Source organism: Uloborus diversus, chromosome 4 (assembly GCF_026930045.1).
Source record: "Uloborus diversus isolate 005 chromosome 4, Udiv.v.3.1, whole genome shotgun sequence".
NCBI classification, from domain to species: domain Eukaryota; kingdom Metazoa; phylum Arthropoda; class Arachnida; order Araneae; family Uloboridae; genus Uloborus; species Uloborus diversus.
Genome location: NC_072734.1, coordinates 124,510,238 through 124,526,700, shown reverse-complemented (window position 1 = coordinate 124,526,700; position 16,463 = coordinate 124,510,238). Strand labels below are relative to the sequence as shown.

At 32.2% G+C, this 16,463-nt stretch overlaps 1 protein-coding gene across 1 annotated transcript in view; it reads left to right on the top strand.

The window, feature by feature from the left end:
- Positions 1-16,463, top strand: part of LOC129220307 (exportin-T-like) — an 80,374-nt gene that overhangs the window by 13,496 nt on the left and 50,415 nt on the right. The window contains 6 exon segments of the mRNA XM_054854705.1: positions 901-983; positions 6,201-6,257; positions 6,350-6,419; positions 12,331-12,549; positions 13,240-13,323; positions 14,824-15,093. Coding sequence (XP_054710680.1) covers positions 901-983; positions 6,201-6,257; positions 6,350-6,419; positions 12,331-12,549; positions 13,240-13,323; positions 14,824-15,093 — 783 coding nt within the window.

The following is a 16,463-nucleotide window of genomic DNA, read 5'->3' as shown; positions in this document are numbered from 1 at the left end:
TGCAATATTTATAGCGCGAATTTAGGGTAGTACCTTGAAAAATATTTTTTTACTCTTGAAAAGTGCTTAAATTTTTTTCTCCCTAAAGGGTATGAACCCTGTGATAAGAGATTAAATTTAAAATTCAAATATAAAGTAATTTTACTATAAACTCAGTTGTAGTTTTGTTGAGAATCACAATATTTTTTAGGTGCCAGTGTGAGTCATGGGGAAGTGCAAATTTCTCCGCAAATGGTTAGATGAAACTGACGAAGATGGGAACAAAATTTGAGACTGGGGAAAACAACAAAAGAATAACATTTTTTTGTTTGGTGTATGATAGATTAATATTGGTTGAGAAGGGATACAATGCAATTAAAAAGCATTACAAGACAGAAAAACATAAAAATAATTTTAAATTAAGTAAGATGAAGCTTAGCTTCATCTATCCTTCAGTGAGACTACCAGAATCCCTGGTTCAAGTCAAAATGCATCATTATGCCTATTTAGTTCTAAAGAGCCTGCCTTAAGTGCTGAACTAAATGCCCCCCCCCCCATCCAAATATTTGTGTAAAAATTATTATTATATGGATAAAAAAGATCAGTTTCACAGGTGATAAAGGAATTGCATCATTATTATAGTTAATTAACGAATTATCTTCACGAATTTAGCAGCTGGCAATTAATTTGCCTTTCAGTGCTTCCCAGGGTTTAACTATGAGTGGTCCTCCCAAGGTCCTCTTTTTGATCTTAACTGGTCCTCTTTAGTCCCTTTTTTGATTGAAAATGGAACTCTTTTACCCTTTTCTGAAGCTAAAATGTGTTGGGAGCCCTGCATGTGCTAGGCATGACTATGTTAATCATGCTTATATTAAAAGACTACACAGTATCTAATAGACTGCATTATTTGTTACTTTTTAGGCACTGCAATATTTTGAGCAGTTGAAAGAATCTGAAGATGGATGGAAACTTAGCATTAATTTTTTGACTAACACTAAAGGACAGTAAGTTACTTTAGTGACTAAAATTTATGCTGCTACAATTAATCTTTTAATTATATCTATATAAACAAAGCAAAGAATATGGATGGATGTATATCTATAAATATTTGTGTGTGTATGTTCCCTATACAAATTCACAGTTTACGTCGAATCTGGACCAAACTTGGAAGGGAGGTACATTGATCTCTTGCTTAGACGCGACCTCTGTTATACGCGTTTTCACTTATGCGCGTTTTTCTCACGAGCACGTCCAGTGGTATAGGAAAACAATGTTAACTCTTGTTCGTTTATACGCAAAACCTAAAATGCACATTTCACTTATGCTCCATAAAACTTTTTCAAGTTTTCGTTAAGCTGTGTATTCACGCTTTGCTTATCGGAAGATTTGTACCCTTCTTGTTCAGTCTCTTGGAATGCATTCACACGCCTTTATTCCATTGTTCGGATTATTCCAAGAACACGTTCTTTTTCGCACAAATGTGTAATTGGGGTTGGAATTAGTCGTGTGATTGACATCCAGAGAAGAGAATGAGTGACGTACGAAAAGGTTGACGTCACTAAAAGTAGTGGTCAAGCGGCAAGCATTGACGTAGCCTATCGAGGATTTTTTGCATCCTCGTAGACTATAGCTCTGATCAAGCGACTTTTTTTAGGTTTTTGGGTATTTGCTTATGTGTACTGTACAGTTTATAAAAAATGACAAAACATACAACTTCAAATTTTACATTTTTATTAAATTACAGTGCATATACGGATATTATATGCGTATTAGTTCATTAGTATTAGTAGTGTACTATTTGTATTACTATAACTGATGTTAACTTATTGCATTTAAGCTTATTTTTGGGTTTTTCACTTAAGCGCGAATCTCACTTGTGCTCGAAAATTTTGTTGTCCCTTTTGGTCGCATATAAGTAAGAGGTCACTGTACTTAGGCACCCGAGAAGGAACTTGGGAGGGGGGGGGGTGAACGCTAAAAAAAATTAACCGTACAAATTTTAATTTTAAGACCTGTAAATGGCTCGAAATGGAACTTTCTACCCGAAATAACTGACTGATTTGCTTGATTCAAGTCTCATTCTAAAGCCCGCAAAAAAATACCCCTAAATTGATTTACTTCCTTCAAATCTCAAAAAATCATCAAGGCTGTAAAATCACCAGGAAAAAAGTTTAAAGAATTTTTAAGCCTGATATGGAACAGCATTTTCATATAGGAAAATTATCATTTGTGCAATCTCATTTTAAAGTAGCATGAATAAATCCATTCAGAAGGTTGTAACTTTTTTTTTTCTTGACTGTAACTAAATAAAATTTGGTTTTTGTTTTGAGATAATAATTTCCCTTTTTTGATTATTATTTGGCAATTCATCTTCTTTCTTCTTTTTTTTTTGTATTGCAAGCAGATGCAATAAAAAAAGTTCCGTTTTATTTATGAGGGAATTTTTGATTTGCAATTTTCTTTCTTTAAGAATGATTATTTTGACTTGAAATTTTAGTTTTTTTTCCTCTTATTGAAGCTTGATTGTTGATCAAGCGTCACTTGACATAACTTTTGTTTTAGAGATAGACCCTGCAAAGCCACGCAATGCAGCTAGTATTGAATAATCGAAAATTCTGTTTACTTTCATTAAAATCAATATTTTAAGTTCTTTAAGTGAAATTTAGTGTTCTTTTATGAGTGTCGGAAAGTGAAATGCTGAACCAATGGTTTAATTTTATTTTTGCTTCAGTATGTCGATAGATATAAGGGTAATTCCACGGGTAACTGACTGACATTCACAGAGCAAAACAATAAGTATTTTGAAAAATAAACCGCAAAATATTAATTTTTAAAAAGATATTTTCTCCTCTCTTATTATACTTTTTAAGTTGAATTTAATGGTATAATTAAATTTCCAAAATACATATTGAGTGCATGAAATACACCGCCACTGTGTGATCTGCGCTAATTCTATACTAGCTACCAGTTTGTTTGGCACTCTTGGCTTCCTTAAGAGGTTTTCCATCTCTAGCTCAATCACTTTCCTATACTGGGCTAATGAGTGCTAATAAGCACGCAACTACAGTCCTTGGCTGGAAATGACTGAGCTGGCGGTGTATTTCATGTATTTCTGCTTCAGCCCTGGCTATTGGACGGTAATTTACTGAATACATATTGAGTGATTTAAAATTTTTTTTTTAAAGCATGGTAACTGACTGACATGAATGCAAGCTATGTGAAAAGTAATACTGATTCAATAAGAGATTTTTCCGAAAGTAAAAGGAATATTTATTAAATTGAAATCAGGATCAAAGAAAAATGAATAAACTTTTGGCCTATGGCATTTGAGTTGGAAAATATTGCTACAATAAAGAATTATAGTAATTAGAACAGCTTGTTAACTGACTGACATCCCGGTAACTGACCGACATTTCTGAAATTTTCTAAATGTACTAATGCAAATGCTCAAAATTAAGCAGCAAAACAAATAAATAAGTTTACATAAAAGGTAAGCAATGGAAATGCATTTGTTGGATTTGATACAGTATATTCCGGTTAATTGAATCGGTGGTTAATTGAGTCAACGGCTTTAATGAATCAAATTGCCAAAAAACAGAAAAAAATTAGCTTTATTGAACTAAACGTTTTATTGAATCAGCCGCTTTAATGGAATCAAAACTGTTTAGAACAAATGTGATTCATATAATCAGTGACCACTGTATTGCTAAAATAAATATTTGCAGTATTTACGACAAGTTGGTAACTCACCTTTTTCTCCTACTTTATTGATTTCTTCTAGCTGAATTTAATGGTATAATTGAATCTTTGAAATGCATTTTAGATGATTTAAAAAAAAAAAATGTTAAAAGCATGGTAACTGACTGACAGGAATGTAATCTGTGGGAAAAGTAATATAGATTCAATAAAATACTCTCCTTTAAAATCAAAGGGAATTATTCATAAATTTAAATTGGGATCTGGGGAAAATGAACAACCTTCTGGCATATGGCATTTGATTTCAAAAATATTACTAAAATAACAAAATTACCGTAATCAGAATAGCTTCGTGAGCTAACTGACTCACGTTTCTAAATTTCCTATATATCCTAACATAAGAACTTCAGAATTACGCTGTAAAACATACAAATAAGTGTACACAAAAACAGAGCTTTCTTTGCTATTATGGCTAGACCAGGGGACCCTCAGACAATATAGAAAATTACTACAAAATATAGTTTTAATATGCTAATTATGATATATAAAAGCAAGGGCGATACAAAATATATAAAAAGATTGATTTTTAACATCAGAATAACACTTTTGTGCTACCTAGTACTTTGTTCAAGTAGTTTACACCCTCAGTGTACCCAAGCAGTAGTATATGAAATAACAAAAACTGGAGGTGCTTGCAACTCTGCAGCACTTCCTTCGATAGTATTTTTTGTAGCATAAATTAATGTGTTTGACAGAATGTCTAACTGCCTCAAAATTTGTTAATAAAACTCTATTCAAAAGAAAAGCAATTAAAAATCAGATTTTTTTTATCGATAACCTCTTTTCCCTTCATAGCTTTTTTTTTTTATTATTGCTAGTGGATTTGAAAATATTTTCTTTTCTTCAGTGTTTAAAAATAGATCACATCCTTGTAAAATTATTGAGCTATAAAAGGTAAACTATTTCTATTTCCTCTACATCATCTTAGCCACTCATATTATTGAATAAGTCCTTTTTTCAAGAATTTCACCTTAGCCTTTCCCCTATTACCATCTATCAGTCTTTCTACAAAATATTGTAGATCACAAGAAACTCCATAGAAATGTTCTAGCAGTCACTTCCCATATTTTGAATATCTTTTCCCTCTGTGAAAGTTGTGATATTATAAATTTGTCTTTTGGTTGTATTGACTGTAAAATGCTTTCCTCTTCTGTTTTGAATTGATGTATTTTTTGAATACTAGGCAATTATTTTTAAATTTAGGCTCAAACGTTACTAAATTATGTTAGAATGAATAATGAATAAAATTAATAATGTTATCATTCCTAAAAATTAAAAGAGTTGGGTTGTTTGATATCACTTAAAAGGCTAAAGATTTTAGAAATCTGTTTTTAGGAGTATTAAATTTAATACATTGCAACCATTTTAAAGTTGAACAGAATGTCAGTCAGTTACCGTATCAAGTGTATCAATCAGTTACCGAGGAAATTTCGGTGTTCCGGATGTAAACTTCCAATTCTACTTTTTCATCATTTAAATACTCCAGATGTAAGCAGAGAATATAAATTTTGGAAAATTTCCATCAATTATTTTCATGCTGAGGGAAAAAAGATCGTTTCTTAATGAAACACTATGAAGATATTTTTTGATATAAGCTTCCAGTATAAAACTGCATTATGAGTATAACAAAATACACTAACTTGTTTCCCTTTAATTAGGATTTGTTTTTGGAAAAAATTTGATTACTACATGCCAAATTTTCTCCAAAAAATGTTGTGACTTATTTTCAATACGAAAAATTATAAATCAAAATTTATCTTGGTACACTTTTAAAATATATATTTCAAGCTTTTAAATGATATACAATACTTATAGTTTTGTTAACATTGAAATTTTGATGCTTAGGTTAACATTTTTGTGGAATTGCCCATTAGTAATTTGTTGATCATAGACCTTTAAAGTGCAATTCTCGATTAATTTTACTGAATTTAACTTTAATACGCCATTGTTTTACTTTTGATGCCTTCACTTTGAAAATAAAGTCGCAATATTTATAAGTTTTAAACAAAAGTCTTTGCTTTTTAAAAGTGTCATGCATCAAAAAGTTAAATGTCATTGCCTGAATTTTATTTTAAACTTTTGTTTCAATTATTTTATGTTTTTACTACGTGTAAGATCTCCACTTAATATCTCTTGTATAATTTAACCACCTTGCCGTTCTTGACGAGATATCTCGTCCATTTAACATGTAATCTAGGACTGTTCAACCGCAAGGGGGTTAACACAATGTGGAGTGGTACATAGATATTGATACATCAGGAGTGCCCATCTCCCAGAAAGCGATGCCGCTCCCCTTCAAATACTATGAAAAACTATATTCCCTTTAAAATATTTTGCCTGACTTTATGTATGAATGACTCACTTTTCAAACTTCTAACTGGAGTGTTTTTATGTTTTACTTTTTAATGCTTTTTTGGGATTTGTTTTATTATTGATAAAAAAACCCTTTCAACTTTCCATTTCAGGAAAGACCAAGTTAAATTTTTCTGTTTTCAAGTTATTTCACATTACATAAAAACCAAGTAAGTGTGTTGTATTTCAAAATTGTATATTTTGTAAAACATAAGTTTTTTTTTCTAAAATATTTATTGTAACTTGTTTATACTGATCTTAGGTATCCATATTGTGATGAAAGTCAGCAACAAACTATCAGGAAGTTTGTGAGTCATTGGATTCAATGCCAAGTAATTATTTCTTGTTGATTTATGATATTGTGCATTGTGATTGCTGTTATTTTAATGATTATGTTACCTCTTTATTTTAAATAATTTTTATTTGATATAATGAAACAAAAGCACCTATTTATGTAGGATGCTCAAATAGACCTGTACATGTACAGTAGGGTGTCCCAAAAAAATGAAAGTCGTTTTTTTAAAACGCATACCCTCTTATTTTTTTCCTTTTATATCAAAATCGTTGGAAAAAAAGTTTCATGCAATTTGAAGCACGGTAACCCGTGCCGACTTGAGCCTAAAAGCCTAAATGTGTAAATAGCACGTGTATTCATATAAGCAAGCAAATGCTGGCGACGCAATACTTTGCAAAGCTCAAAACAGCTGTAAATAGTGCACAGAAAACAAATGAAAACAGAAAAACATATGTTGGGGGGAGGGGAGCTTATCCGTAGTAATTTGCAAACTGTCAAACATGTCAGTACGAATACATTCCGGTCAGCGAGCGCAGTATAGTCCTTCCATAGGGAACGAAACATGGCAGTGGAATTGCAAAGTTTGAAAAAAGGGATATTTTTAATAGGAGTCGTAAAACAACAAACTACGGGCTTGAAACTTCCCTCTAACGGACAAGTTCTGTCGGTTTTGTTTTATAACATTCGAGAAGTAAATTTAACCATCAGTGAAAGTGCAAATATCGCTATTCTGGAATGCATCATCTTTTGGGAAAAGGCACGCGTTCCCACCAAATCGTTGCTAAATTGTGTGAATAAACTTAAAAACCTGTATCAAATCTAGAGAGACTTACAAAAAAATGCAGAGGAACTGCAAGAGGTATTCAGGCAGCGCCAACAAGAATTTTCAAGTAATTTAAACAATTTATTCAATATTGCACATGCTGATGCACTTCGGTTAATCAAAATAGAGGAAGATGGGACTGTTGCCTGCTTTGAGTGCTCAAAAATCAAAAGAAGATCACCTATCTATAGTTATTTTATATGGATGCGACGGAACAACTCATTGCTGAGTCTAAACTGGATAATTCCACAGGAAAAGAACAAACAAAGGCTGTTTGAAAGGCAGTTTTAGATTGGAATCTCGAAGACAAAGTTAAGTTGTGATATTACAGCTTCCAGAACAGGTCCTTTAAGTGGTTCTTGCGCTATTCTTGAGCAAAAATTTGATAGAGAAATGCTTTCCTATGCTTGCCGCCATCACATATATGAACTGATCTATCTCACTTAAATACAGTGCTATGGAGGAGCTGCGGAGTTGTTCCGAACTGTACCCTAACTTGGAAAATTTACTTGACTTTTACCGTGCTGAACTTACTGATATTACCGTCAGGGATGACTATCAAGAGTGGATAGAACTGCCTATCCTATTTTTAGGTGGAGATACAGAAAATGAATTTAAAATAAGACCACCGGGAGTCATGCACAAAGCTCGATGGATGGCTCGAGCGATTTACTCCCTAAAACTATTACTATTTAGTTCACAACTAAAATTAGATACGAAGGAAAATGAAGCATTATTTGATGTCTGCTTGTTTGTAGTGACAATATACGTGAAACCATGGCTTCAATGCATTTTGCCAGTCAAAGCACGAAAACAAAAATTTGTAATTTTTGATTAAAGTACGAAAATGTGAGCCCAATTATCTCAAAAGCTACTCTACAAAAATTCATCCAGCTTTTATGGTATGGTCAATAATATTTCATTCCTTGATGTGTAAAAGATTGTCTCAATGATTAGAGCAGTAAACGATGCTGCTGAAAGAGCGGTAAAAATGATGCAGGACTTTCATGGTTTGCTAACATCTGATGAGGAACAAAAACAATCTGTGTTACGTTGCGTTCAAGAGCAGCAGAAGCTCTATCCTAACTGCAAAAAGCAAACATTGAATTAAAAATATGTGCAGTAATGTTTCTTTTAGTCTAATATTGCTGTAAATATCTGCTTTAAATAAATTGATGTCGCGTGTAGTAAGGAATTATGCAGTTAGCAATCTTTCCACTGTAGTCGCCGTACAGGGATTTCAGGTCCAACTTTGACCTCAAGTCGGCACGGGTTCCCGTTATTTTATTGCAATGAAACTTTTTTCTCATGTTTCTGAGGTGAAATGGAAAAAATTTGGAGGGTATGCGTATTCGATTTCACAAATTTTTTTTCCGCCATTATATCTTGGGACACCCTAATGTACAGACTGCAGGCAGAATCCTCTTTAACACCGAGTAGATAAAAGTTGTTCCTCCTCACAAAGGTTGACCATGAGCATAAGTGTTTCAAATAAATGTAAAAGAAAAGTTATGGCATCACCTCTGGTAAAAGACAAAATTGAATATTCTTGGGGAATTTTTATCGACCTTATGACTGGCAAAGCATTGGCTTTTAGCAAGAGTGTGACAATGAGGGTTTTCACCAATGAGCTCTTTGAGTACAACACTGGCAAAGTTTTTTTTTTATTATTTAATAACGTGTGTACCCGCATATGTGTATCTCCACCCCCCCCCCTCCCCAAAGACTGTACCTCTAATTTTTTTTTCTTCAAAAATCAATATGCATACCAACTAAAGTTGTGCCAAATGATATTTTAAAGGTATGGTAAAAATTTTAACAAAATATTTTGGGATTAACAGACCTCACATGACTATCTTGAATCATTTTTTGTGCCTTTTGTTAGTACAAAGTGTATGTGATGTTATAAATACAAAACAGAAAAATGTTTTTGTTGTTCATTAGTTTGTACATCTAAAGCATAATAAAGTGTAAAGCATGATGTTTTTTTTACATTAAAAGCAATAAGTTATGGTTAACTTTAGAGCTTTCAAAACTCTGAACCTCTTAATTTTAACCGCCATCTTATGAAGCAAAATACTTGCCATTTTGTTCTTGATTTATTGTAGCTCTCATGTTAAAATTGCATGTTAGCATTTTGTACAAAAACTACAGCTTACATTCTTTTCATTTTTGATTTTGCTTCTTTTTTTTTAATAGTCTAGTTTCATTTTAAGTTATAGCTATGTTTTATAATTTAGGAGTTTCAAAAGCATCTCCTATTTTTGGGCCATAGGCATTACATACTAGAAATCTTGTCTACTAGTATATTTCAACTATTCTTTCTATCATCAGGACCACAAATTGCCATTTTTGCTCAATTTAAAGACTTTTGGCCTTTTATAAACCAAGAAAACTATGAATCAATTGATAAACACACTCTTGATTATGTTTTATAAGAAAATGAAATGCATTGGTTACAGAATAATCAAAATGATATTGTACAGATATTTAGGCAACTACTAAATGAGAAAATCCAACTTCACCGTGATTATTTTGAATTTTCGAAACTATCGCTGATTGCTCTTGGTGATGCTGATCAAGTTCCTTGTAGTATGTTTAGTTCACCTGGTGCTTTTGACGTGCAAGATGGGTGGCAAAAGGCATCTATTGCTGGAAAATTTTGTACTTTCGCAGGGAATTCAAGCTAGCATCATATGAGATCCAAGCATTAAAAAGTATAAGTCTGCTCATCACAAGAATTATGTAAAAATATGGCTCAATGCACCATGATGACTTGCTTCTTTTACAAGTACTAAAACTAATAAAGAAACTGATAGTGAAGTGGCTCATATAGCACTTAAAAAACTTAAAGAACAACTTTGGTACCTAAGTGGGGGTTCAATTGAATTAACTTTTTTTTTCAGATCCTGTGTCTCCAATGGAAAAGGTTGCCATGGTTAAAAAGCTTTACAGCGACAAAAATCTAAAACAGTTTTTAGAAGACTAGAAGTCAAAACTAATAAATCTTTTCGGAATAAACCATTGTCAGATTTTGCTATAGAACAGACTCTGAATCTCTTACTGTAATGAAACTTGGTACTAATATTTTACAAGCTGAAGCTCATACCTGGGCTGAAAAAAAAAAAAAAGGATTACACCTAAGCTAAGCAAGTAGTGTCTGCGTTGAAGGAAAATACTACCATGGCTAAAACTTTGCAGAGACCAAAATCTGAAAAGGTTTTTCGAAGACTATAAGTCAAAGATATTAAATTTTTACGGAATGAATCATTGATATATTTTGTTACAGAATAGACTAGGAATCTGTTTACTGTAATAAAACTTTATACTAATTTTTTTGCAAGCTGATGTTCATACCTGAGCTGAGAGAAATGATTAAACACAAGCCTACGAAGTAGAGTCTGCATTGAAGATAGTAAATGATTATGCTGAGCGAGCAGTTAAATAAGCAAGTAATTTTAATTTGCAACTGAGTAATGAAGAAGAAATCAGCGTCAACTCATTTTTCATATAGTGGAACATCAAATCGAAAATTGACGGAATGGCAGTTTAAAAAAAAATAAATAATTTCAGCAAAAGAATATTTAAGATTGAGATTATTGCTCATTAGTAAAAGAAAAGTACCAGAAAAAATGCTTTTGTCTTGTGAAAATTTTATGAAAATTAGAGAAACAAAAATTTCAGCAAATTAGGTTTTCGAAACTTATAATGGCATTGAGCTGTCACTTAATACTCTTCAAATAGTTTAAAATTTTGCAAGACAGGTATTTACATCAAATGCCACAATAATACATGGTATGCGAGTTGGAAACTACATATAACCCCTCACTTTCATTTAAAAAAAAGGCTTTTGATGTGATTTTTGGAATGAGAATGAAATGTACTAAACATGGTCACCATCAAAAATGTGTGTTTGTGTTTTTTTAATTGTTATTATTTCATCAACTTCTGTGCAAGTTTTGCTTTATAATCTCTTTTTTTTTTTTTTAAAGATTTGTTTTTGTGAGTATAGTTTTTGTTTAGTGCTACTGTTATTCTGAATAAATATTGATAAAGTTTTTTATTTTCTGTTGCATTCATTGTGTTCATTATTTTAGAACAAAAACTAATTTTGGCAAATAAAGAATTTTTGGCCGAAATTAGTCTTTAATTAATAGTCGGGCAATATAAAATGACACCAGAATATATCAGTACTTATTTCTTTATATGAATAATTTTGAAAAAATGGACTAAAATTGGGAAAATGCACAGACTTCTTAATGTTTGTTTTTGGAGATATGTTCAGGAATTTTTTTTGGAAATTTTGAATGGGTAATAAGTTGCTAATAACCCTTAAGACTTTAAATCTCGTTTTGCATACCAAATTGCTTAACTTATAAATAAGCATGTACAATGTTTAGTTCAAAGTTCCCTCTAGCGATTTTAAGCATTGTTTTTTTTCCCAAGGGTCGATTCAGATGCGGATTGGGTCCACTTTGCGACCCCTTTAAAGAATTCTATATTGTAAAAGCGGCACGAAATTTAAATTCCTAAAATTTGAACTGAAGTTAAATTTCACGTGTACAAACAGTTCTTTCATCACTTTTAAGCTCAATCAATGCAGTTGAAAGCAAAATATCAGTAAGAAAACCTCCAGCTTCCAAGTCAGTCCAAGTATAAGTCTTTCAAGCCAAAGGGATTTCAAATTAGATTTGTGGCAATTAAATGTGCTGTATATCATATGACATGATTTTTTTTTAATCAAAAAATAAATGAATGAAAAATGCCCAAAATGTTGTTTAGTTATTTATTTGTTTATTTATTTATTTTTCACCAAAAGAAAAAAGTGCACAGAAATTTTTTTTTTCTCCACAAAACCTGGATCGACCCCTGACTTTTGTTACTTAACTTTCATAAGATTTTATAAAGCTTACTTTCTGAACTTGTGACTAATTTTTTTCTTCTTTTCTATACTTCTCTTGGATATTTTACGTATTTGCTAGAATACATGCTGTTTGTTGACTTAGTCTGTAGAGCAATAGGCTTTTACCTCGACACTATAGTTACTTTGAAATTCATTCATGGTTTGTGTGGGTTACGTTTAAGCTTCCAATAATTGTTTATCATGCTTTTATATTTCTTTTAGTGCTCAACATCAGATCCAGACTCAGCCCTTATCCAAAACAAAGCAGCACAGATATTTTGCATGATATTTTTATCAGATTATCCTGCTCGGTGGTCAACATTCTTTGATGACTTATTGGGAATTCTGCCTTTAGGACCTACAGCTGTTGGCATTTATCTTCGTTTATTGTATGCCATCAACTCAGATATTGCTGATCGAGAAATTCCACGATCCCAGAAGGTAAAGAGTGATTTTTGTTGGTGTATCACCCAATTTTTCTCTTATTATTCTTAAATTACAATTTGTAACTTTTCTATGTACTAACATAGTACATTCTGGTGCATAACATAGTGATAAAAATAAACATAAAAAAGGTTGAAACTCTGCATGTACGTAAGTGTTCTTTAAAAGAAATTAAATGACCAAGGCTTTATTCCCTTCAAAGTTTTTTTTAATAGTTAAGTCTATGTATGCTTTAGCTGGTCCCTTGGGGCCTCAAGTCATCAAGAATAGACTATATTTTCATTAATATCACCTAGCATTACTAATTGCTACAAAAGTTGTGTTTGGAAATTGTATTTTTCCTTTGATTGCCAATTGGTAATGCGTTTTGCATTACCAATGGGGACCATTACCAATTTTGGGAGAATCTTGAAATAAACTTGGCTTTTTTTTTAATATGTTTTAGTGCAAACTTAAATATTTGCTAGTGTCTTGTGATTTTTTTTTTTTTTTTGAGAAAGATGAGCATAGTCTCACAACTTATGCCATAGTAAAAATCTTTTAAGGTTGAACCTATCTGGATTGTATTTTATTGCAAATCATTTCATTTTACATTAATCACACTTACTTAAAACAATGCTGTACGTGTTTATTTTTTCTTTTGAACTTGTCATTGAACTTTTTCTTTCTTTTTGAAAAAATTTTTAGGAGTTGGAAACATTTACTTTTATAAAAGATACAATGCGCGAAACCTGTGTTCCAAAGCTAGTGGATACCTGGCATCATATACTAGTAAGTTTTACATTTGATCTATTACTGGTTTTATGCAGTAGCTTCCATATGTTGTGATTGTGCTGTTATTATTGAAACCATTCAAGAAACCAAGTCCAAGTAGTACGCATTACTACTTGATTAAAGACTTATGTGACTCTAGTTAGCACCACTCAATATTAAGTGAAATTGCTTGCTGATTTCATAATCATCTGATCCCATTCTGCGTTCATTCACTCATTATACTGCACTTTCATACTAAATATTGATTTGGTTACCAAAAAGGTTCCCAACGATTGATTGATTTGGTTGTGACCCCAAACGTGATCGTAAAGCATTTCTTATGTGTTCACGACACTATTCTTTCTTTTAAATATTTACTACTTCATAGTTTTAAAATGATCCTCAGGGCGGAGGGGGAAGTATTTTTGAGTAGCATCAACACTTGAGTGCTTCAATTTTTAAAAGTGTCAAAATATGTGTTAAAAATTATAATAGCTAAGTTTTTAGGTCTTATTAACTATTATAGTGGCTATTTTTTACATATAATCATTATGTGTTAACAATTTAGCATAAGTAAAATGTTCCAAGCACCTTGATTGCTGAGTTATGTAAAATCTGTGCAATGTCCGTCTACGGTATACGCACATACTCGCACCACACACATAAGTACAGATAGCTGTCAAAATAATACGAATTCTTATGAAATACGAGAGAAATTTCATTAAAAGAAGGTTGAACCACCCAGGTCCGGATTTAGGGGAGGGCAGGTGGGGATACTGCCCTGGGGAGACCTCCACAGTAAAATTTTTACAAAATATCCTAACTTTCACGGATCAGGGGATGTATTTACTACTAAGTGCTGATCGAAAATATCAGATATATGCATATATATCAAAGTATCGGATATTTTCAAAAATGTGATGATCTTTTCAAACCCTGATTAGGGGCCTCCACTCCTTCGTTGCCCCAGAGCCTCCACACTTCCAAATCCGGCCCTGGGACCACCTTTTGTTTTAATTACAGATTGAATACGACATGAGAGGTATTTTGCAGTAAGTGTGAAAAGCGTTTGATGGAATAATAAAGCCATTCTTCCTGGTGAGCAGTCTCTAACTCCAAAAGCGTAGATGGTGGAGGAAATGGTGCACAGTTTGCTCCAAATATTCCCACAAATGTTCAGTAATGTACAAGTCAGGGGGGGCCAAGCAAGATGTGACAAAAATATAAATTTTGGTTTTCCACAAGGTTTCCCACAGCTTTATTCCTGTTTTTCCTTTCGAAAGTTTTCAGCATCATCATTTTTTGAAACTGTTGAGAAAAAGTTTGCACTTTTATTTTTAATGTTTAGGTTCTCTTTATTAGAAAAGAAAGAAATTTCTACCTCATTATAACATATTGTTTTTGCCACTCTATTTCCTTCCTTCCAAAAGAACTACATAGATAAGATTTTGTTTTCTTAATTCCTTGATCAGTATCGGTGAGCAGAAAGATGCTTACAATGTCTCATATCCATTGTAGGTTACATACCAGAGCTTAAATACAGATCTTGTGTGCCTATGCCTTGATGTGATTGGAAGCTATATTGCTTGGATCGACATTGGGCTGATAGCAAATGATCGCTTTGTTCAAGTGTTTGTCAAGTTTTTGTCCATGCCATCACTTCGTGAAGCTACTTGTGACTGCATACACCATATTATAAACAAGGGCATGGATCCTGTCGCCAAAGTAAAACTTGTTGAGTCCTATGTGACAGTTTTGGAGCAGGCAGGAGTTTTGGTCTTTACTGGTGTAAGTAAGCTTTTCCTTTTTTTGTTAGTCTTAAACTTTGGCATATTTCATTACGAATTAATGGTCAATATATTTGGTTTCTAGCTATTTTGTATTTTAAAATAAAAATATTTTTGGAAAAAAAGAAGAAAAAAAGAACCGACATTAAAATTGCAACTGGAAATTGATGTAAAAAGTAAAAAATAATTTTATTCTTTGTACACCATTGATACTACAGTGGACGCCGGTTAATTGAATCAACCACTTTAATGAATCAAATTACCAAAAACAGAACAAAGTCCAGCTTTATTGAATTAGCCGCTTTAATAAATCGGTCGCTTTATGGGATCAAAACTGTTTAGAAGAAAGGTGATTCATGTAAGTGCTGTAATTTTCAACATGATTTTTGAAGTCAGCACAAAAACAATTGGTAAAACAATGTATAAGCATTTTTGGTTCACACATCCCAGAAAAACCACTCAAAATTAAAAATAAACAATTATAATGTAATACAGATTTGTTATTATCAATGTAATGTATGAAAATGCTATTGAAGAACTTAGGTTCATTCAAATTTATATTTAATTGAGTTATGATTACATGTGAATTTATCAATTTTTTTTACACCAACTTCAAAAATTGCTGAAAAGTAGTATTGATGCTGAGTAAAATCATATTAAAACTTTTTTTAGAGCAATTTCGAGCTTCAGTTTTGAAGTCAGTTCCAGATTTCTTTTTCAAAAATGTTTTTATTTCTTTCTTTTCAGTGTAAATGTATTTCAAAAATAGTATTATGTTACCATCACAAAACTTCACCTTATTCTTTCATAAGGTTGGTTGGTTGGTGTCGAGTTCAACAAGAAGTCAAATGGATTTGTGGGCTTTCGCTACTGCTCTAGCCAGCGGCACTATATCCTCAGTGTATAGGTCTCCGTTAAATGAGTATACTTCGATGTTCTGGATAATTGTCAGTATTCTTGGTTATAGTTGACAGGAAGAAGATACTGCGATATGAAAATGATTAAATTTTCAGTGCATTCATGTAAAATAGGCGATGATGGTGCAACCTATAATGTGCTTAATTAAATAAATTGAGCAGTAGCTTTCTCACACACAAACTTAGTTACTAAGGGGCTAGTTACTAAAGGGTTATTTTTATTGACATGCTCAAGTTAAAACCAACCATACTATTTGAACATTTTCAATTGAGTAGATTTTCATTTATGCACCAATAGATAGTGCTAAATTTGAAGTTCTTTGTATCGTAAAGTATAGTATGATGTTATTTTTAATCAGTTCTGTTAGTAACAAGATTTTCGAAATGCTTCTCAGAAAAGTTTTTACTCGTTTCATTCAGAAAATATTTGGAATCAAGCTCAACGCAATGCTTG